This window comes from Rhodamnia argentea, chromosome 3, assembly GCF_020921035.1.
Source record: "Rhodamnia argentea isolate NSW1041297 chromosome 3, ASM2092103v1, whole genome shotgun sequence".
Lineage (NCBI taxonomy): Eukaryota > Viridiplantae > Streptophyta > Magnoliopsida > Myrtales > Myrtaceae > Rhodamnia > Rhodamnia argentea.
This window is the reverse complement of record NC_063152.1, coordinates 11,495,005-11,515,805: the sequence shown is the minus strand read 5'-3', so window position 1 is coordinate 11,515,805 and position 20,801 is coordinate 11,495,005. Positions and strand designations below refer to the sequence as shown.

The window sequence follows — 20,801 nt, the reverse complement described above, 5'->3', positions numbered from 1 at the left end:
CCTTTACTGCATATAAATAGGTCAAAATAAATTAAATAGGTCCATTTGGGTTGGACCGTTTTCGACCCGTTTCAAATCCAATCTAATTCACCCATTTAACATATATCTACTTAAACATCACATTTGCGCATGTGGACTAACGGGAAGGTTTTGTTCATAAGGATTTTTATCGGACGTCGGAGTGCAATGTTGTTTTCACATGTCGCGTCGGGATGTTAACATGCGTACAGTTCAAATTCAGGAACTCCACGTATATTAATTGATTTCTTTTCATTGTACTATATATATGAGCATGCTCATGTCATCCATCGAAATGGTTTTCTTCTCTCCATCGCAGGCGTAAGAAAGATTTCTACTTTTTTTTTTTTTTTGGTAAATAAGATTTCTACTTTTCTTTAGTTGTTGGTTTTAAATAATCCAGAGGCCTGAAACAAATACCCAGTTATTTAAAAGCTCACGAAACACATTGCAAGCTCTACAAATTAGGTACGTTCGAGCTCTTGACCTATGCAGGTTAGTCGTGATCCAAAGTAGATAGCAGACGGTTAATGGAATTTGAACGGGCAACCTCGAGCTCCATCATCAGGAATCTACCCATGCCTCTTATATTATGTCGAACCCCGTCTTTCTTTTATTGGGGTTTTGGAAATGTAGTAGACATTTGGGAGAGAAAATTGTTGGGGGGACCAAGCTAGGCTATCATCCATCACATGGAGGAGGGGGACACTTTGATTTATTGTGTGAGAATTGATGAAGCTACAAAACGAAAAGTTATTAATGCCTCTATGGGTTACATGCACGGTCAACTACCCTGCAAGTAGTCAAGCTCAAGGACAACCTTCTCAGTAGAGACATTGAGTGCACCGTGCACGCCTAGATCCTCCTGCTTTGGAGCATGAGTTTGGTTGTTGAGCTAAGAGGGATTTTGGTTTTGGATGATGGTCTCTTTGATTAGGTGATGCCCCTTGCAAGTAATTGAGCCAAGGCATTAATGCAGAGAAAGTCCCTTTTGTCTGTGTCCTGGGATGCAAAGAGTGCTGTTTTGGGAAGACATTCTCAGAAGAACATCCTCTTTGGTTGGTCTGCGGGGCTAGGAGGTCCCAAGAAATGGCAACATGGCAGAGTGGGCTTTGGTAAAGCAACATGGTGGACTCACCTTGTTCATCGGTGGATTTGCCTGATTGTGTTCTGTACATGGAGTGTCTTTATGACATGCTATGAGAGGGTCAGTTCAAGCTCCTTTTGTTGTTGTGAATGTGGATTTTCATGTCTTGTACCACATTCAATTAAGTATATGAATAATGACACCAATGGTGTTTTAACTTTAACCCAATATGTAATGCGATCTTTGGAGTTTTAATTTGTTCAATGTGGTCACTGAATATTATTTAAATGTGCAACGTTATCCTTAAACTTTTAATTTATTCAATGTGGTCCATGAATTTTTTTTGTTTAAGTTCAATTTAATCCCTAAACTATATAGAAAATGTTTAATATTGTCCATGAATTTGAAATTAATAAAAGGACAAAATTGAATATTTTCATATAGTCTAGGGATCAAATTGAACATGTACCAATAATTTAGGGACTACATTGAAGCAATGTAAAGTTCTAGGATGACATTGGACGTTTGGCTAAAGTACAAGGATCACATTAAACCGATTAAAAGTTTAGGGATCATATTGCACATTAAATCAAAGTTCGGGGATTATTTGTATTATTTCTCCCAAAGTATAATAAGCGGTGTTAGCCCCATATTGCTCATATGTATCTCTTGAATCTACTAAATGAAGCATCAGACTATTAATTTGTAGAATCTCGAAAATCATTCTCAACTTTCACATCCACATTAGGCATTGTCCTCGGTTTTGGAGATACGCAGTTTGCATCTAAACCAAATTACCCTTTCACCTCATCTAAACTCTAATTACATTATCGACCGATGCCGCCGCTCCCCCGATTAGAGATGCGGCCGACACCCTCATAGCGATCTTGCATCTCTCTATCTTTCCCTCGGCCTTGTTTCTCTCCATCTACCCTCCAGGTCGACCACGGCCATGCCTTCGAGATCTAGTCAGCATCAAGCTCGACCAGATTCGGAGTTGGTCGAGCTCAACGCCACGGCAAGGCTTGACCAGATTTCGCATATAACAATTCTTGATGATCTAAGATCCCTATTTTATTTTCGATTTATAAATGTGAAAGGACCGCCCAAGCGTATCATGTCACGTGTGATGTTAGGTATGATTTCACACACGGAGATTTCAACTCGGAAATCTAACATTGGCCATTTTTATAGTAACATGTACTATGTTCGAATCGTTTGAGAAATGAAATGAAATTTATTCTAGCACGTGATTTTCTCTGTCCTTCTTGATTTGGTCTTTCGAAGTTCACGTTATCTCTCAATGTGGCCGATCAAAGTTAAAATCAAAACGAGATGTCACGGGCTTCTGTTTGTGGTCCACAGAGGGAAGAGACCCACACACCTGAAGAAAGAAACCAGCACCCGACAAGACAACTCGAGAAAAGGCTCCGTCGCATTTGCCTCCGATCCCCCCACCCGTTGATTTGATTTGCCTTGTGTTTCATCACGTCAATTAACCAAGAAATGATTAGGCAGATGTGCTGGTATATGTTTATCATAATTTATTTCTTTATTTTATCTGAAAATGGAAAATTGGTAGTTCGCAATATATGTTCTCCGAATTAAGTTTCATCTCATCTTTCAAATCGGGGGCGGTACCTTTACCCTTCCATTGCGTCCGCAAGAAGGACCCGACGTGAAAAATCCACGTGCTTGGCGCGTATGCTGTTCATCGGAGGTAGATTTATGCTAGGGGTAGCGGTTTTGGGATTTCTTGCTGGAAGGGAATTAGTTTAAAATAGATACGTGATGGAGACATTGATTTAGGATTTTTTTTTTGTGAGACTATAACTAATTTGATGTAGATATATCATGGTGTACAAATGAGGGGTTCTTAATGGAATTAACATATTTTATACTTTATATCATTCTTGTATTTGATTACACGACAAATTATAAAAAAAATGATATTCTAGTTTTTTTTTTTCACTATTTGTGTCTAATCACTATAATTAAACAATGTACAATCCAACTATCGTATGAATTTTTGACCGAATGGAAAATAGCAGTAACTACAGTTCCTTCCGAAATGGTAAGATCTAGGCTGCTCCCATTTCACTCGCCATTACTACGGGACATCTTCTATACGAAAATATTATTCCCTTTTCATATTTTTGGACCTTACTCCACGGAATAATATACTACCGATGAAATCATGTTGAATATTTGACGATACATTCCGTTAACTTTATCTCTAAAATATCTTTGAAATTTTTTATTTTACCTTAAATGAAAATATAATATGAATATAAAAATTCAAATAAAAAAGAAAATATTTGAAATTTAATATAATTTAGAAACAATAAGTTCTGGCCCTGGGGGAATAATATCATTTTAATATTAGTCTACTCAAGAATTGCTTGGCCCCGTCCCTCAAATCCCTTTACTAGCAGGCCTGCAACTTAAACCTTTTTTTTTTTTCGTTTTTTTTTTTGAGTCAGAGACAACTTGAACTTGATTAATTATCTTTTAGGCTCAAATATTCTCCTTGGGAAGTCAATTCGCTTATCACTATGTGCATGCTCTTGCTGGCCCATTTACCTAATGGGCTTTGGCCCATTATAAAAGGAAAGCACATCAGGTGGCAGAATAATTAAGTCCCAAAAGTGCATATTTTTGGCCTATAATTAGGTCATTAGCCCTCCTAAAGTAAAACCCTTTGGAATCTTGCATGTACCGAAGCCCCTTCTATCAGTCACTTGGCTCGTTCTTGGTGAAATGAAATGGTTTTCTCTCGGCCCCCTAAAAATAAAAAATAAAAAAATAAAGTTGCTAGCTTGACATTCCGACAAGTCTATTAGTTATTCCCGATTACACGATTTTGCAATCAATGAGTGTTTTATGTAAAACTTGCAGTGATGGTATATGAATCTACATGTGAGATTATATTATCCTTGACAGATTGTTAGGGAAGCATTTCTAAAAAAAAAAAATTATAGAAGGTTTTTGCAAATTCAACAACAAGCGCTATTAATAAACGAAAAAGAAGCTAATAAATCAAGATTAAATTCCCTAAATAGGAAAGTAATCATTAACATTTCCAGCTATTCCTCATCATTTTCCCCTAAAATCGTCCTTCCCATGAAGGAAGTCGATAAGCCGGAGTTGGCTCTGGGCATGACTTGAAAGCAAAGGCTCTCTCTATCTTGAGGAAGTTGTCTTGATCTTTTTCTTTAAGTCACAAGGACTTGAAAAGCGAATGTCTTTTTCCAATTTGATAGCGGACACATTGTCCACGTCAAGAGTAGTTCAGAAGTGCAGGAAAAATAGCTTTTTTCGCTCGACAACAAACGGAGATGGTGACCCTCAAAAGTTGTTGGCCTGAGGTTGTTTCATCCGTCTTGTACGGGATCACGGGTTCGATTCACATGGTCAGTGAACCTCCGAGCGACTTATCCACGTCTCGCGTGGAGAGGCTCTTCGGGAGTTGCGGTGATGGGCTCGCCAACTTCGAAGCGGGTCATGTAGAGTAGGTATGGCTCGTACCGAACATTTCGAAATGGGTGCGAGACATTCAAAGGATTTTTGCTTTTGCCTCAGTCACTTGGACAATGCGAGAAGCACGAGATGGGTCATTTGACCTAATCTCTGGAGGATATTCAAGCCATTATGAACTCGGAAGGCATACGTAGACGTTGCTTGCAGAACTTAATAGTCACTATTAGTACATACGAAATGAGCCGTGCAAGAATTTAAACAAAGTTCATTTTCTGCTCTGCTTTAAGCTTCGCGCGTCATGACAAGCATGGCGCATAGTGATGACCTATTCCCTTTCTGTGACGAAACAATATCGGATTGAGGAAGCAAGGTCCTTTGGCATCATTAATCCATATGTGCAAGCAAGGAATTAGAATTAAAATAAAGTGAACAAACATAGAGTAACGATTCATCTAAGTATAGGTTTAATTCATGGACTAGTTTATTCTTTTTTAAGGGTTAATACCACGGAAAATCCTAAATCGCTACGCCTGTAACAAATTTACTTCAAATTAATTTTTTGACCACGAAAAACCTCAAATTGATACATAAATGACAAAGTTATCCCAAATTAATTTTTTGACCACAAAAAATTCAAACCAAGACACTTATGACAAATTTATCCAAAAATAACTTTTTGACAACCAAAAACTTAAAATTGGTACAATTGTGATAAATTTATCATCCATTTATGTCATTGAATTGGGTTAATGTCACGAATAATACCAAACTGGTACACCACAAACAGATGCTAAAAATCTCAAATTGGTACGTCCAACTTAGCAATGCGACAAAGAAAATTTAAGGCAAACTAACGGAGGGTCAATTTGTCATGGATATACAAGTTTTGGATTTTTTGTGGTCAAAAAATTAATTTACGGTAACTTTATCATTGATGTACTAATTTATGATTTTTCGTGCTATTACTTTTTCTTTTTTAAGTAAGCATCGATTTAACACTTTGGAATGCATTTGAGGTGAGGCGTGGGGCCGCAGAGAACACTATATGGGGATGGCATGAGATACATTCCCAAACCCCGAACAAACTTTGGTTTACCCTTCTTTTTCGACAGATTCTTTCGGATGCGGTTAAAGTAGTCGAGCGCTGAGACCATGCCGGCAGAAACCCTCGTCCGACGGAGGATCACGATGAAGAAAATCATGAACGCCGTGTCGAGGAAGTTCGTGCAGAAGAAAACGGCGGACGGCATCACCAAGAAGTGGAAGATCCTGAGCGGTGAGAACAGTTGGGAGGACCTGTTGGACCCTCTCGACATCGATCTCCGTCGGTATGTCGTGCACTATGGAGAGATGGCGCAGGCCACTTACGACGCCTTCACGGCAGAGAAGGAGTCGAAGTTCGCGGGGAGCTGCCGGTATGCAAGGCGGGACTTCTTCTCCAAGGTGGGCCTGGAGCTGGGGAATCCATTCAAGTACAGCGTGACCAAGTTCTTGTACGCGACGTCGCAAATCCAAGTCCCGGACGCGTTCCTAGTGAGATCGCTGTCGAGGGAGGCGTGGAGCAAGGAATCGAACTGGATTGGGTACGTGGCGGTGGCGACGGACGAGGGGAAGGACGTGCTCGGGAGGAGGGACATCGTGATCGCCTGGCGAGGGACGCTCCAGACGTTGGAGTGGGTGGACGATTTCGAGTTTGATTTGGTCTCGGCCTCGAAGATCCTGGGGGAGGCGGGCGATCCTAGGGTGCATCAGGGTTGGTACTCGATATACACGTCCAACGACTCGCGCTCACCGTTCAACAAGACTAGTGCCAGAGATCAGGTGGGTTTCGATCTACAACGGCTAGGTAGTCAGATCGGATCGAATCGAACGAGTACGTGATAGAGCAGAATCATTAGTATGATCAGGAGAGATTGCGATTTCATCTTTTCTTTTGGGTTTCTTGTCTGATTTGTTCCATGGCAGGTTCTGCAAGAAGTAAAAAGACTAGTGGAATTGTTCAAGAATGAGGAGATCAGCATCACCGTGACCGGCCACAGCTTGGGCGCGGCCATCGCGACGCTGAATGCAATTGACATTATCGCCAATGGACTGAACCGGCCTAAAGATCAAAGAAGCAGGCCTTGTCCCGTCACGGCCATAGTCTTTGCCAGCCCCAAAGTCGGCGACTCCAACTTCCAGAAAGTGTTCTCCAAGTACCGGGACCTCCGAGCCTTACGCGTCCGCAACGCCTTCGACATCGTCCCCAGCTATCCAATCGTGGGCTATTCGGAAGTCGGGGTGGAGCTGGGCATCGACACTCGAGAATCCCAGTACTTGAAGAGCCCCGGGAGCGCGACGAGTTGGCACAACCTGGAGTGCTACTTGCACGGGGTCGCGGGGACGCAGGGGTCGAAAGGAGGGTTCAAGCTAGAGATCGACCGCGACATCTCCCTTGTGAACAAGAGAATCGATGCTTTGAAGGATGAGTACCTCGTGCCGGTCTCGTGGCGGTGCGAAAAGAACAAGGGCATGGTTCAGCAGGAAGACGGCTCCTGGAAGTTGATGGACCATGAAGAGGAAGGCGAGGTTACGTCAATGTAACAAGGCTAATAGAGGCACAAAATACACTTGTGCACCCACTCCTAGTCTTTTCCAGGAAAAGCAAAGAAAAAAAGCACGAAAAAAATGGGGTTTGACGCGAGCGCTTCGAAGGCCGTCGCTGTCGTTAAGAAAGTTCGAACGATTGTCGTGCCGCCTATGCCTTTGTGCATAACATTACGGGGTTAGAGTTTTCTTTTGCCTTCATGGATGGCTTGTCTCGGTTTCTCGATTAAAATCACGAAAATGTAGAGAGTCTTAAAACTTTCAAATAAAGCAATCAAGTCATAAAACTTGTCACAAAAGTATAATTGAATCCTAAAACTTTTTAAAAGAGCAATCAAGTTATAAACTTGTCAAGAAGGTGTAATCGAGTCCCGAAATTTGCAAAGAAAGTGTAATCGAGTGATAAAATTTTCAAAAAATGTAACTAACGAAAGGACTTAGTTGGACCAATTCGATACGCTTTTGTGATAATTTTGAGGACTTGACTGCACTTTTTGATAGATTTAGGACTGAATAACTCATATGAGACAAGTTTTAAGACTTTTAATGCACCTATCCCAAAACATATGTAACAATCGTAAAAGCTTATTTTTGTAACTTCTAACGATTTATTTTGATATTAGAAAAACCAGTTTCGTTTCTAAATATATATTTTTTAATCCAAGACACTTGATTTTATCTTAAAACAGAATTTAAAGAGAGATGGAGTGATTTACCTCCCTCGAAAATAGAAAAATGACCGCTCTTATTAGAATAGAAAATTGACCGCTCTTATTAGAAAACGTAAAGGAAAAGATAAACCTCATGCAAGATTGGACTAGCTTCTCATAGAGGTGACAAACCGGTGGATTGGGTCGATTTGAGTGAGTTACAAACGGGTGTGGACCGTACTGACCCATTCAAGCCATATATACCAACTATCATGCCATATAATTTATGTGACCAGTAACCAACTCGACCTAAGTCCAAACCAAATCCATCCAAAATGAACTCATATTTTAAACATTACCATTGTATTCGCAAATTACTAGTTCTGTGGCAAAAAGCCTGGAAATTCAAAATGAAGATGAAAATCAACAACTTGAAAAGATGATGGCAAAAAAAAAAAAAAAAAAAAAAGGTAAACCTGAATTTCAATTAAAAGCTAAACTGTCTCTGGCTCTGCTATTTGTTCTTTTTTCTAGTAGAAAAGTAGTTTTTCTTCTCTTCATTACACGCTTTCAATCCACCTTGTCCATTGTATTATATTAAGTGTTAATGAAGTGATGTGCATACAGTTATACACTCTTCTAATAAAACTCAAGTCCTTTTTTACCAACATAAACTGAACATAGGCTTAACTAGAAGAAAATATATTAACTGGACATACATTTGCAAATGAATTTTTTTTAAAGAAATATGGAAGTATCTTTCGAAAGCATAGTCTAAATTTTCAGATCGTAAAATAGCAAGCACCTTAATGTACTTGATAATTTATTAAATTGCCATCCTTACCTTATCCCTTGTAGGCATGTGCATCTTCTCATAATAACTCATTTGACCTCTTTCTTGCTTGTTTGGCAACATTTATGTTCTCGATAACAAGCGCCCCGCGGGCGCGGAGGGGGGGCGGCGGGCGCTCGGCCTTGATTGTTGAGCTAATAGCTGGACGTTTCGCAATCCCATTCCCTGCCGTCACGCTGCCGGACATCGAAATACCCACCACAATAATCAAGTCGGTGAAGCGACGAACAAGAGGATGGGTGTACCCAAGGGGGATGTACACCAAAAGATAGAAACTCAAGATGATGAAGAGCGCGACGGATCCCATGACCAAGACAACAATCCCGAGCCAAGCGAGTTTGTTTACGGTCACGTAGACGCCCGCCATGAATGCCAGGGGCATCGCGGCAAGAGCTACCAGCAACGGGAACCTTGCTTTCAAAAGGGCTTTCCGCACCACGTGAGGATCATTAATCTGTGCCCAGAGGAGGATCACGAGTGCGATTATGGAGCTGTACATGGCGATGGAGTTGGAAATCACAAAGACATTGTACATGGCTTTGTGGAGCAATATGGCGATTCCAGCTCCCGGGTCAGAACCATTGTATCCTCCGGGGACGGAAAAACCAGAAGCGAAAGTCATAGCGGCCACGAGCGTTGCCACAACCATGCGAGTGTTCGCCTCCTCCTTGAGTCTATCCAATTCCGGCGGTTCCAGTTCTTTCCCTTTGCTCTGACGGGTTGGATCCCAGATAGCTAATTCTCCACTTCTCGGTGTCCCAGCAGATGCCAAGATTATCTGTGTTAACCTCTGCAAGAAGTGAGTCAAAACACTTAAAAAGAGGCCAAAAACATTATGATTTTCCGCAACTATGTTACAGATCTGACTGAGACAAAAGTGTAAAAGGTCTTACCTTCCTAAGGGGAGCATCCCTTCCTTTCATGTGCTGCTCGACTACATCGAGAGCCGTCATGTTCTTCTTATTTACCAGCTTAAGATCAACTCTTCTGTCTCGTGCAAGAAGAAGCAAGACCGAAGGTTGCCAGTTCAATGCAGCCAGATGCAGAGGCGTATTCATGTCGGAATCTCTCGCATTTACGAGGTGACCGAACTTGGGATCTTTCAGTATGTATTTGACAGTTGAAATGGATCCGTAACTCGCAGACACGTGAAGAATGTTCTCGCATTCCGATGATATGAACTCTGCGGGGTCTGGCCATTGCAGCACCAGCTCCTCGACGATCCTGACGTGATCCATTAAGCAAGCGACATGGATAGGAAGATAGCCATTTCCAAGCCTTCGCTTCAGGACGCTCTTCGGGGACTTCTCGATCATGAACTTCACTCCATCGAGATAATTCGTGTACGCGGCAAAATGGAGTGGAAGGCGGTGATCCGCATCTCTCAATTCGAATAGCTGCGGCATCTTTTCCCACATCTCTGTCAGCATAGCTAAATCCACCCGCGAGAATTTCATCATTGAGCTCACAGTCTTGCCCCATAGGACAGTAACTAGACTTTGCTTGTGAAACTTGATTTACACACCACCAGTGGAAACCAAAATGAAGAAAACAAGAGAGGGGCCAAGAAAGATTAAAGAAGCAGCGAGAGCGTGAAAGTAGTGCTTACCCTTCTTCTGGTACATAATGGCGAGATGAACAGGTGACATGCCGGAAATAACCCTTTGAGCCTCGATTAATCTCCTCTCCTCTTCGCCATCATTTGCCGCTTCCAATAAGCAATTGAGAACCTCCACGTTCCCTGTTTCGACTGCTAGGCACCATGGAGACTTGCTCTGTTTGTTCGTCCAGTACAGCATCTTGGGTTCTGCACTCACCAGCCGACGGATCACCTCGCAATGCCGATTCCTCACGGCCTCGTGCAGAGCGGAGTTATTGTTCCTGCGAGAGTATCTGGGATTCCCCCGGGGAAGAAGAAGCTCCACAACATTGGTTTTCCCCGCTCTAGCCGCGATGATCAGAGGAGTCTCTGATCTGGAGTTCTTCGCCGAGATCAAATTCTCAGGGACAAAATCGATGATTGCTCTGACAATATCATCACTCTCTGTTTTCCATTGACGTCGGGTTAGTTTGAGCGCGAAAGTTGGAGGATTTTAAAATGCGCAAAACAAAGAATAAATGTGAGGGTCACTCCCTTTTCAATATACCTGCCGCAGCGTGAAGCAGTGTATTCCCGGAGGGGCTGGTTAGACCGAGAACGATTGGCAACGACACTCCTTCCTCGGCGCAATAATCCTCCAGAGCTCTGATGAACCTGTCGACGTCTCCACCCTTTGCTGCGAAGTATAGCGGAGGATCCATAAACTTGTTGGACTGTGCAGGATCCTGCTCGCTCGTGTTGGAGTCGGTGTCGGATTGTGCAGAGTCGGTGTCGGATTGTGCAGGATCCTGGTCTCGGTTGCTCCGATCGGTGTCGGACTGTGCAGGTTCCTGCTCTCGCTCGCTCGGGTTGGTCCTGAGTAATGCTTCCAGTCTCCGCCTTCTCTCCTGCCACATCTCCCCGTCTATAGGTGGGTTCACATCCATATCTGGGAGTTCAAAGTGATAATGATGAACAAATTTCAGGAGCCAATTGATATTTTCTGAGGAAAGAAAATCACTTGAGCAACTGTATCATTTCATTACATCTATCATAGATTATCTATCGTGGTCATCATCCGATTCAGAACAAGGAAATCAGAGCTAGGCTGGTTTCTTTTTCCTCTTTCTTTTGGATTGAAAGTTACTTGTTCACTTTCACGCCAAAGTTTCAGATGTCGTTTCAAGGCTTAAGTACATTACAAGTGTTAAAATTTGTGTACGGCACTGACTTTAAACTTTCAAAACAATCACTTAAGTGGCAAATTTTTTGAAAAACGATTATTTAAGTGTCACTTTTTTTTAAAAACGATCATTTAAGTGTCAATTTTTTTTAAAAAATAATTACTTCGATGTCAATTCTACCAAGCCACGTCGGCTCGAATATTAATAAAAAATAGCACGTGTCAGATTTCCGGCAAGCCACGTCAGCTCAAATTGAAATTGGCACTGAAATGATCATTTTAAAAGAATTTGGCACTTGAGTGATCGTTTTTTAAAAAAATTGACACTTAAGTGATCATTTTAAAAATTTTGACATTAAAGTGAGCGTCGTATACAAGTTTTGACACTTCTAATGTACTTTAGCCTCGTTTTCAAAGTTTTAACAAACTAGAAAAAGAAAAATTATGCCCATTTATATATTTCTAAAGGTTTTAGATATTTCGCAGTGAATGAAGATCAAATTGCAAAGCACCAAAATGAGAAAGAAAAAGTGAAAAGACAGAAGTTTCTTATTGGGTGGACCTCCGGAATCTCAGGCTCGGGTGCCCGGAACCCGGCTCGGGCACCCGGGACTAGGTCATAGGCACAAGAGCAAGGGTTTCTCGAACCCAACCACTAGGAGACCGAGTACACGAGTCGAGGAGCTAGGCTTGGCCTTGGTGGACCCGAGCTCGAGTACCAACAACTCATGCACGGGAGCCGGGTACCTAGACATGACTGCTGGAACTTGGACACGAAGACGATGTCCTAGGCCTAGCCTTTATAAACCCGAGCCTAGCCTAACCGCCAAGGACTAGGCACAGGTGTGAGGGTACCCCTACCCATGTCCAAGCACCGGGATCTAGCCATATTTTGGAAATGAATTCCGATTTTTAAAAGATTATTCAACTTTTCAAAATTAAGCATAAGTGGTTCATACCACTAAGTCATTTTCCTTAGCGATCCAAACTTGGGATTATTCAGTAGTAAGTTTCTCGCAGAACAAAAGGATATTCATTTTGAAAATACATTATAAGAAGGGAAATAACATCCTACTCTGATACCATTAGTGTCATAATTTATGCTAAAATTGATTTTTAAACGGGTAGATGGGATCGTGATTTGATATTTAAGTAATTTAACACATTGCAAATGATGCCAAAGAGTATGGCATCGACGAGATACATGACAAAAACGAAGACCTTCTTCGCGCCAACAATACGTGAACAGACAAAAATCTACGGCTGAACTTACTTCACCATGACGAGGAAAAAAAAACCAGAAATCACAACCAAAACAAAAGCCACTCACCAGCTCCGTCCAGCCACGGAATGCTTCGGCCTCTCCCTCTTCCTCTCTATCTGCAACCCCTCTCTCTCTCTCTCTCTTGAAAGCAAAGCCAATGAGAGGGAAGAGGAGGGAGTAGAGCATTAATAGAGGAGGGAAGGGCCAACGGTCTCGTCTTTCTCTATCTTCTCTTGACGTTGACGAAGAAGTGAGAGAGAGAGAGAGAGAGAGAGAGAGAGAGAGAGAGAGAGAGGAAGAGACAAATGATGGGTAGGACAGATGGCAATGAAACGCGAGTCAAATTCATGCGAAATGAAGGGTGAATTTGGCAGCTAGGATAGCTTTAGAAGGATGAGCTCCCAGGAAGAAGCAAGGAAGAGAAAGTGGGATAATACGGTAATGCGGGAATAATAAGCAGCATTCAATGTCACGTGTCTAACAGCTCTCTCTGTCTCCCTCTCCTTTAGTCAAACGTTTTCATAGTCTTGGGGGTGATTCGATAGATGCACCGACTGCCAAGAATAGGTAAAATATTTGGGAGTGTCTGAGAAAATTTGATTGTGAGCAGAAGTTCATACTTCTTTAATACTTTGACGTGTGACGACGGTAACTATTCTTAAGGTACTATCTGCCCCACTATTGTTGTTGTCGGATTTCAAGTAAATATACCTTCGGGATACATAATTAAACTCACAAAGAAACAAGTTCACTAATTTCTTCACTTCCCTCCTAAAACTTAACTTTGAACGTGTTGTCAGACTTGTAGAAAAAAGAGAAGAAGAGGGAATTATGAAGAAGAGGAAGTTGTGAAGAATGATGTGTGATTTGATTCTATTTATAAATAACCAAACAACGCATCTTTTGAAAAATATGTACCTTATCCGAACCATCACTAGTTTTCAGTTCGACTAATTACTTTTCTTCATGTCAACACTCACTTCTCTTCATGTTCTTTTAATTATTTATAGATAACAATCTATTTCAATAATCCCTCATTTAGTTTGTTATTTGTACTTATTCAAATAAAGTCATACATGAAAAAGGCATCCGTTAACATTGGAACCTTCAACGAGTGTAAATAATTTCACTAACAAAATCAATGGTAGTTAAAAGAACTTTGAACCGGTGATTTCATTTGTTAACCGAATAATCACACGTGAATTTACACACATTCAATTAGGAATTTCCTATGCCTTCGCATTTTTATGACCTTGTGCTGCTCCTATTACTTTCCTTAGAAGCGACACCCCTTCTCATGTTCTTATAGGTGAAGTTTCCAACTTATTAGCCTTGCCTTGCCAAAACCTAAACTTCATTAAGGGTGGTTGCTTACACTTATTCTCCGAATTTTCCATGAGTACTAACCCTGTCTAGTACTCGAGAATTATTAAGATATAACAGCTTGTTGTTACCCATTTAACTTTGACAATTTCATTAGAAATTGTAAAGTTGCAAAGTTGGGTTTCCATGATATATGACTATTGTAAATTGGTCTAAGACTCATTCCTTTGGTAGTACTGCTAACTAAACCTCTTGAAAGTCCATTAATTAATGGATCAACCAAATTATTATTTGTCCGGAGATAGATTACGAAAATAATTCCATCAGTAGTTAATTGTGGAACATACTCATGCCGCAAACTAATATGTCTAGATTTTTCATTACACATTTTATTGTATGCCTTAGACACATCACAGACAAAGGAAAAGAAAGCCACAAAAAAAATTTGATACTCTTCTTTTCCTTGCAGGTTCCAAAGTAAAGCTTCCTCGATCAAAGCAAGCAAACGTTTGGGGGGGTCTTTGTGGGGGTCTTCCAGCTTCGAAAACGCCACCGATGTGCCGCTGTGAACAGCTGCTGTCGTCACTGTGAGGAGTCCAGCCGTACCAGGCCGAGCCGTGGAGGTTCCCGCACCGTTCGGTCCGAAGTGCAAAGCTTGGAGTGAGCGAATCAAATCCGACAAGCAATTTGGGTATATTTCCTATTTTGAATGCTTTCAATATTTTTGGTTGATTATTTTGAATAAATTTCCAATTGAATTGCATATTTCAATAATATTGTTACTTGATTTAGAACATTGCAATATACCAAAAAAATTGAGAAGTTTTAGACCAAAAAAAAAAAAAGAGAAGTTGCACGTCTAAATTAAGCACTATGAAAAATTTTGCAAAACTGGCTTGCCTAATTTGAAAGATTGTGATTTCAACGTGAATATTCTTGGAATCTTGTGATATTCTGGTCGAATTTGGAAATCTTTTGAATATACTCTAGATACCCAAAAATTTTTAATCATGTGATAAATTAGGAAATTTTCTAATTCGCAACCGCATATATGGAAATAAGTCTATCTATCGGGCTTTAGACGGAATTATTTACATAGTGGGTTTTTCGAATTTAAGAGTTGATCTTTCAAGTTTTAGATCAAAACTTGATTCAAAAGAAATAGCGATAATTATCCTTTAATTAAAAGCTTTGCAATTGTAATTTAAATTCATGTCATAAAATCGAAATTTTTTAAAAAAAAATTGATGGCTCACCTTTTAATTCATCTCACGAATCAAAGAAACTTAAAAAAGATGTACCAAGATATGGTTTCTTAAAAACCACATCTCATCAGTTTTTTTAGAAAGATAGGATTATCATATTCAATAAATAAAAATCTTTGAATTCATTCTGACTTTAAAAAATGTAGACATAGCATTTAAAAGATTTTTTTTCTATAATTTTGAAGTTTAATACATATTAATTCCGAAACCTTTAAGATAATCTTGAACCAATTCAGTATCATTTTTTATTAGTTTTTATTTTCGAAATAACACAAAAACAAAACAAAAACTCATCCAAAGAAATCTAAAAAAATTGCACCTTTGAACTTCAAATCAAAATTCATCAAAATTGCCTAATTGAACATTTTTCATGAAGTTGGTACTAAAAGTGCATTAATTGAAAAATTAACCAAGTCCCCGAATTCTTAAATCAATGGTTCATATAAATAAATAGTTTTCTCTTGCTATTTTATTTAGGTTCCTAATCGGCCTATCAAAAATGATTAGTGACGGCTCTAAAAGTTAAAATCGTTTTCCTAGTAATCGCTTGAATCTTAAGTTGCGAATCGATAAAGCTTGGGAGAGTTCGAACTAGGTTCGTTAATCCAATTAATTAATCTGGTAATCCATTAACTTGAAACTTCAAATTTTAAGTTGCGACACCATTGACCGTGCTATAAATTCATATCTCCTCATTAAATGAGCTCCACATGTTTGCTTCTTTGATGCCCAAGACACTACACCATTTGCAAGCTTGAAAACCTATCCACATGTCAACTTGTTATCAATTGTGCTAATTATCCAACTAGCATCTGAATATTCTTCTAATTCTGCTGGTTATCTTCCATAAAATAGACAATAATTTACTTCTTTCTTTACGTAACGAAGAATATTACTTATGCCATTATAAACGCTATATTCGGTCTAGTGCATTGTATAGCATATATCATACTTCTAATTGCACTACCATATTATAATTGTGCTAAAAGTTGTCTAGTATCATCCATCAATTTCATTCACACATAGTATGGTATATTTGATTCTTTAATTTCCAAATGCTGGCATTTTTGGGGAAAATTATCAAAACAGTTCTAAACCTATTGCATTGTTTTTAATTCAATTCTAAATCTTTTAATTTTGTTAGTTTAGTTCTAAACCTTTTGTATTTGTACCAATTTAGTCCTAAATTTTTTATATTTTTTTTTCAATTTAGTTCATCCGGCCATCTTTGACCAACCGGCATTGACGTGGACCCAGTTGGAGTTGACGGGGCAATTTTTAACAATAGTTTAATATGTTTTAATTTTTTTAAATTTTTTCTTTTCTTTCTTTTTCTTGTTACTGTTCATCTTCTTCCTCTTAGAAATATTGTGACTTGATCATTAAGATGCAATAATTAATCGGGTAAACAATTCCCGAAATTTCAAGATCGGATGGTCGTTGTTGAAAGTTGCAATGCCATGAGATCTTGACGATTGGATGTGAAGAGTAGCATGCCATCAACGATAAGGCGACGTGCCGATAGAGTAACCATATTAAATCGTTATTCCTTTTTTGTAACTTTTAAGGAATTGTATCAATATTATTTCTATGTTTTCAAGAAAAGCTTATTGGTGATCTAACAACTATATTTGTTTAACTTTCTAGGGTAAGTACAGCAATATGCCGGCTAATTTTTATTCCAAAAAGCGGTTTTCAAACCCTTACCTAGACGTCGTGCCACCTTTCTTGGATCGAGCTCTCCTCCAAAACATTGGATTTTCCCTTCAACGTAAGATCAAGATGCTATCGAAAATTCTAGGAAGAAACACAAACTAAAGAGAGATGAAGTTACCCACCATGAGCATGGCGTGTTTGGTGAGAATTGAACCTTTGACGATAGTCGGGGGCTCGAAACTCTCCCAACGTGTTTTTCGAACTTAAGTGGGGGGGCCTTGCTGGTGGGCTGCGGAGCCGCCCTCCCTCCAAGTATAGTCGCCGTCGGAAAGGGTCTTCGTCCCGCCCAAATGGCAGGTGGCGAGTTGATTCCATTACGACCGACGGATCTGGATATCAAAAAAAAAAAAAAAAAAGAAGTTGAAGTTATTTACCTTCTCCGAAAATAGGAAAACCGACCACTATTTGCGGGAGGTCTTGGGCCCTACACAACGCCGGGCCCCACGTTTGAAACATCACTTGGCGAGTGCCTATTGGGAGCCGCCAGCCTACACACACATATATATATATTGACATAACTTTGACTAAACATATCTTTTTTGCCTTATGTCTAATTTACTTGAAATTTGTGCACGAAAAGCTTGCGAAGGAAACTTTTCCAAGTTTCGGTCTAATCTTTGGAGAAGACGCGATTCTTGCATTGTTGTAAATATTATGACTTGACTTTGAAATGGATTAAGTTAATCGGGTAAAAAAGTTCCAATACCTCAAAATCGGATGGCCTCGTTAAAAGTTACGACTTCTCGAGATCTCGATGATTGGATCTGACAGCTAGCACACCATAGGAGAGAGAGAGAGAGGGGGGGTTGGGGTGGTGGTGGTGGTGGTGGGGGAGGGGGGGGGTGGGTGGCGGGGGACCAATTGTGATTTGATCGCATCCGTATTACCTAATAGAGAACCACGAGAGCAAAGAGAGGTGGAGACGGTGACTCGGATAGTGGCGGCATGGAGGTCGGTCTGTAAGAACAGGAGTAAGAGAGGAAGACGGCATTGGAGTTTGTCAACGTTGATATGGTAAATTAGCTTCAAACAAGAACGATGCATCAAATAGTGAAAGATCGGGCATGGGCTCGGCGGTGTCCGATCCGAGGTGGAGGAGTACACAAAGAGAGTGGTGTTGGTGCTCGGGGCTGGCCCATAGCGGCAGCGGGGAGCGGCGAAGGCCCAATCGGAGGTGCGATTGTGGCCGGTGGTCATGCTTTGGAGGTGGTCTTGTGGTGTAGATCCACAAATTGTTCATGTCGATCCGCCACGTTGGATGGCCGTGATTTATTATATGCAAATTGATGTGACAAATACATGCAAAATGTTAAATCGAGAAAAACAAGACGAAGCAAAGAACTACCGGTTGACAAATTGATCCGCGTGAGAAAAGAACGGAGCGGGATTGATAATATCGGAGGCAATTGTTTTATCACTCAGCCTCCACACACTAAGTAAAGTTTTAGTTCATCACCGTATGATATGATTGATCTTTGCCTATTTCATAAGGATTATTCTAAAAGTAATCAACAATTGGTGGAGGACGGAAGAGCAATTCCCTTCATTTTTCTCGTGCACGGGGACAGGACTGGCCAAACAAATAGGACAAGCGCATGTTCCAGACCTGACATAGTACCAAAGCTAAGCGACAATATAATTGCAATAATCACCGTTATCAAGAGCTCCGATTTTTCAGTCACTATCATTTTTCTCTTCCTCTCTTTCTTATTCCCAACCTTGTATTCTTGGTGCACGGATAAGATTGTCTAAAACAAAAAAAATCTTAAATCTATTACACTTTTACCAATTTAGTCATAAACCTTTTAATTTTGCCAATTGAGTCTATCCAGCTAATTTTGGCTGGAAACTATTAGCATGGTACCGTCGTTCTTGACTTGAAATTTTTTAATGAATTTATAATATTTTTTTCCATTTTTTCTTTTCTTAGCAAAAGGTGTGGGCGAGGGTTGCAACTCTCACCCAATAGCCGGCGATGCCCGATGACCCTCATCGATCATTGATAAAAGAAAAAGAAAAGAAAAGAAAGAAAAGAAAAGAAATAAAAGTCAAAAGAAATAAAAAATTATTAAATAGTCTAAAAAATATAAAAATATTCTAAAAATTATCAATTTCGGCGCCGACTATGCCAATGTGGGATAGTCGGCATCTACATCGGTGATTTTTGGCCAAAATTGACAAGATGAATTTCATTGGCAAAACTATGAAAAAGTTTAGGGCTCAATTAAAAAAATTAAAAAGGTTTATGATCGAATTAACAAAAGTGCAATATGTGTAGAACTTTTTGGACAACACTATAATGAGTCGTAGAGCACTTCTCACAGGTGAATGGTCCATCAACGGTGCACATTTTTCTTGTTTGACAAGTTTCGGTGGTTGAAAAAGTGCATACATAAATGGATGAGGGGTGCCACGTAGGATGGTCGTGCCGCATACAATTATAAAAAAATATCTCAATCGGCGCCAACCGTGCGACATGCAATCGTTAGCGTCCACATGAGCAATTTCCAGCTTAAATTGACCTGATGAACCGAATTGGTGCCAATATAAAAATGTTTAAAACTAAATTGGCCAAATTAAAAAGTTTAGGAGTAAATTAATATTAAAGCAATAGATTTACGACTTTTTGGTACTTTTCGCCAAAGTGGATGGTCCATTCCCATTCATCAATAATTGCATTACACATTGCCTAGGAAAAAACATTGGAACATTTTGTATCCTTCCGTACATAGCGCCTAGGAAAGAACATTGGAACTGTGACGCCCATGAAATTCTAAATTTTATTCCCAATCGATTGAGCTAAATGTCCAACCAGTCCTATATTATCTGATATTCGAATTATCCTTAAGATATTTATGCACAAAAAGTCAAAAACATTTAATGGTGATAGGACATCAGTCCCATCACCACTCACCCACCCATTAACCCTCTTTCACGTCACCCTCTCTCTCTCTCTCTCTCTTTCCCCTCTTTTTTCCTCTCTTTCTGCCTTGAACAGAGCCCCCCACGTGCTCCCTCTCCTCTTCTCCTTCTTCTTCTTCTTCTTCTTCTTCCTCTTCTCTTCTCTGGTTTACGACACTGCCCCCTCCACCCGAAGCCACAGCTCCGCTAGCCAGCCACCACCGCACCGCTTCGTCACCGTCGCGCCACCCTCCGCCTGGCCGCCGCTCGACTCGTGGCCGAGCTACCCCGCGGACGAGCCATCTTCCGACTTCGACGCCCAGCTCCGCGAAGCCCGAGCTTCCTCCGTCATGAACCGCCGACCTCGTGCCAGCTTGTCGCCGCGCCACCTCACCTTGGCCTCGCGTTACCGTCACTCCAGCCCCGAGACCACCCACAGCCCGTCCGTCCCGCGCGCCCAAGCTACCTCAAGCCCTAGATCCGAGCCGCGAGATCCGAGGACCCGAGATCTCAGCCCCGTCCCTCGCCGCGACCCGAGCCGCCGTCGCCGCTCCACAACCGCAACCTCCAACTCAGCCCGCCGGAATCGCAGCCTCGGCATCAACCCGTGAGCGTGTAGTCCAGATTTTCCGTTCGGGTGAACAGTGCCGTGAACAGTGTCGGATGAACAGTACGGGTGAACAGTGTCGGATGAACAGTACCGGGTGAACAGTGCTCGTGAATAGTAACCGGCGTGAATAGTGCTGCCGGCCGGCCGTGAACAGTAATTCCGGCGGTGAACAGTAATTTTCGATACCGGTCTCAAAGTTCGTGCCGAGGAATTTTCAAGAGTCGCCGATAATCGTCGCGGGCCGGGCCAAGTTCGTGTCACCGCCGCTCAAGTTAAGACTGCCCGA

At 40.9% G+C, this 20,801-nt stretch overlaps 2 protein-coding genes across 2 annotated transcripts; one reads left to right on the top strand and one right to left on the bottom strand.

Annotated features, from left to right (window-relative positions):
• The first annotated feature begins 5,673 nt into the window (after positions 1–5,673).
• LOC115732814 (phospholipase A1-IIgamma-like) lies at positions 5,674–7,168 on the top strand. The gene is made up of 2 exons (XM_048276164.1): positions 5,674–6,406; positions 6,551–7,168. The coding sequence occupies exons 1-2, from the start codon at positions 5,738–5,740 to the stop codon at positions 7,166–7,168; spliced, it is 1,287 nt and encodes a 428-aa protein (XP_048132121.1). The 5' UTR covers positions 5,674–5,737.
• Positions 7,169–8,693: 1,525 nt separating this feature from the next.
• On the bottom strand, positions 8,694–11,200 carry LOC125314094 (protein ACCELERATED CELL DEATH 6-like). The gene is made up of 4 exons (XM_048275554.1): positions 10,822–11,200; positions 10,284–10,718; positions 9,568–10,106; positions 8,694–9,464 (listed from the first exon to the last, which is right to left on the bottom strand). The coding sequence occupies exons 1-4, from the start codon at positions 11,198–11,200 to the stop codon at positions 8,694–8,696; spliced, it is 2,124 nt and encodes a 707-aa protein (XP_048131511.1).
• Between the last annotated feature and the right edge of the window lie 9,601 nt (positions 11,201–20,801).

What these genes read in the sequence shown, in the direction of transcription:
- LOC125314094 (XM_048275554.1), bottom strand. Translation starts at nt 11,200, where the DNA reads ATGGATGTGAACCCACCTATAGACGGGGAGATGTGGCAGGAGAGAAGG. An exon ending in CATTATGTACCAGAAGAAGG is followed by an intron (nt 10,107 to 10,283) that starts GTAAGCACTACT and finishes GGGTGGATTTAG; the next exon opens with CTATGCTGACAGAGATGTGG. An exon ending in GGGATGCTCCCCTTAGGAAG is followed by an intron (nt 9,465 to 9,567) that starts GTAAGACCTTTT and finishes CACTTCTTGCAG; the next exon opens with AGGTTAACACAGATAATCTT.
- LOC115732814 (XM_048276164.1), top strand. Translation starts at nt 5,738, where the DNA reads ATGCCGGCAGAAACCCTCGTCCGACGGAGGATCACGATGAAGAAAATC. An exon ending in AGACTAGTGCCAGAGATCAG is followed by an intron (nt 6,407 to 6,550) that starts GTGGGTTTCGAT and finishes GTTCCATGGCAG; the next exon opens with GTTCTGCAAGAAGTAAAAAG.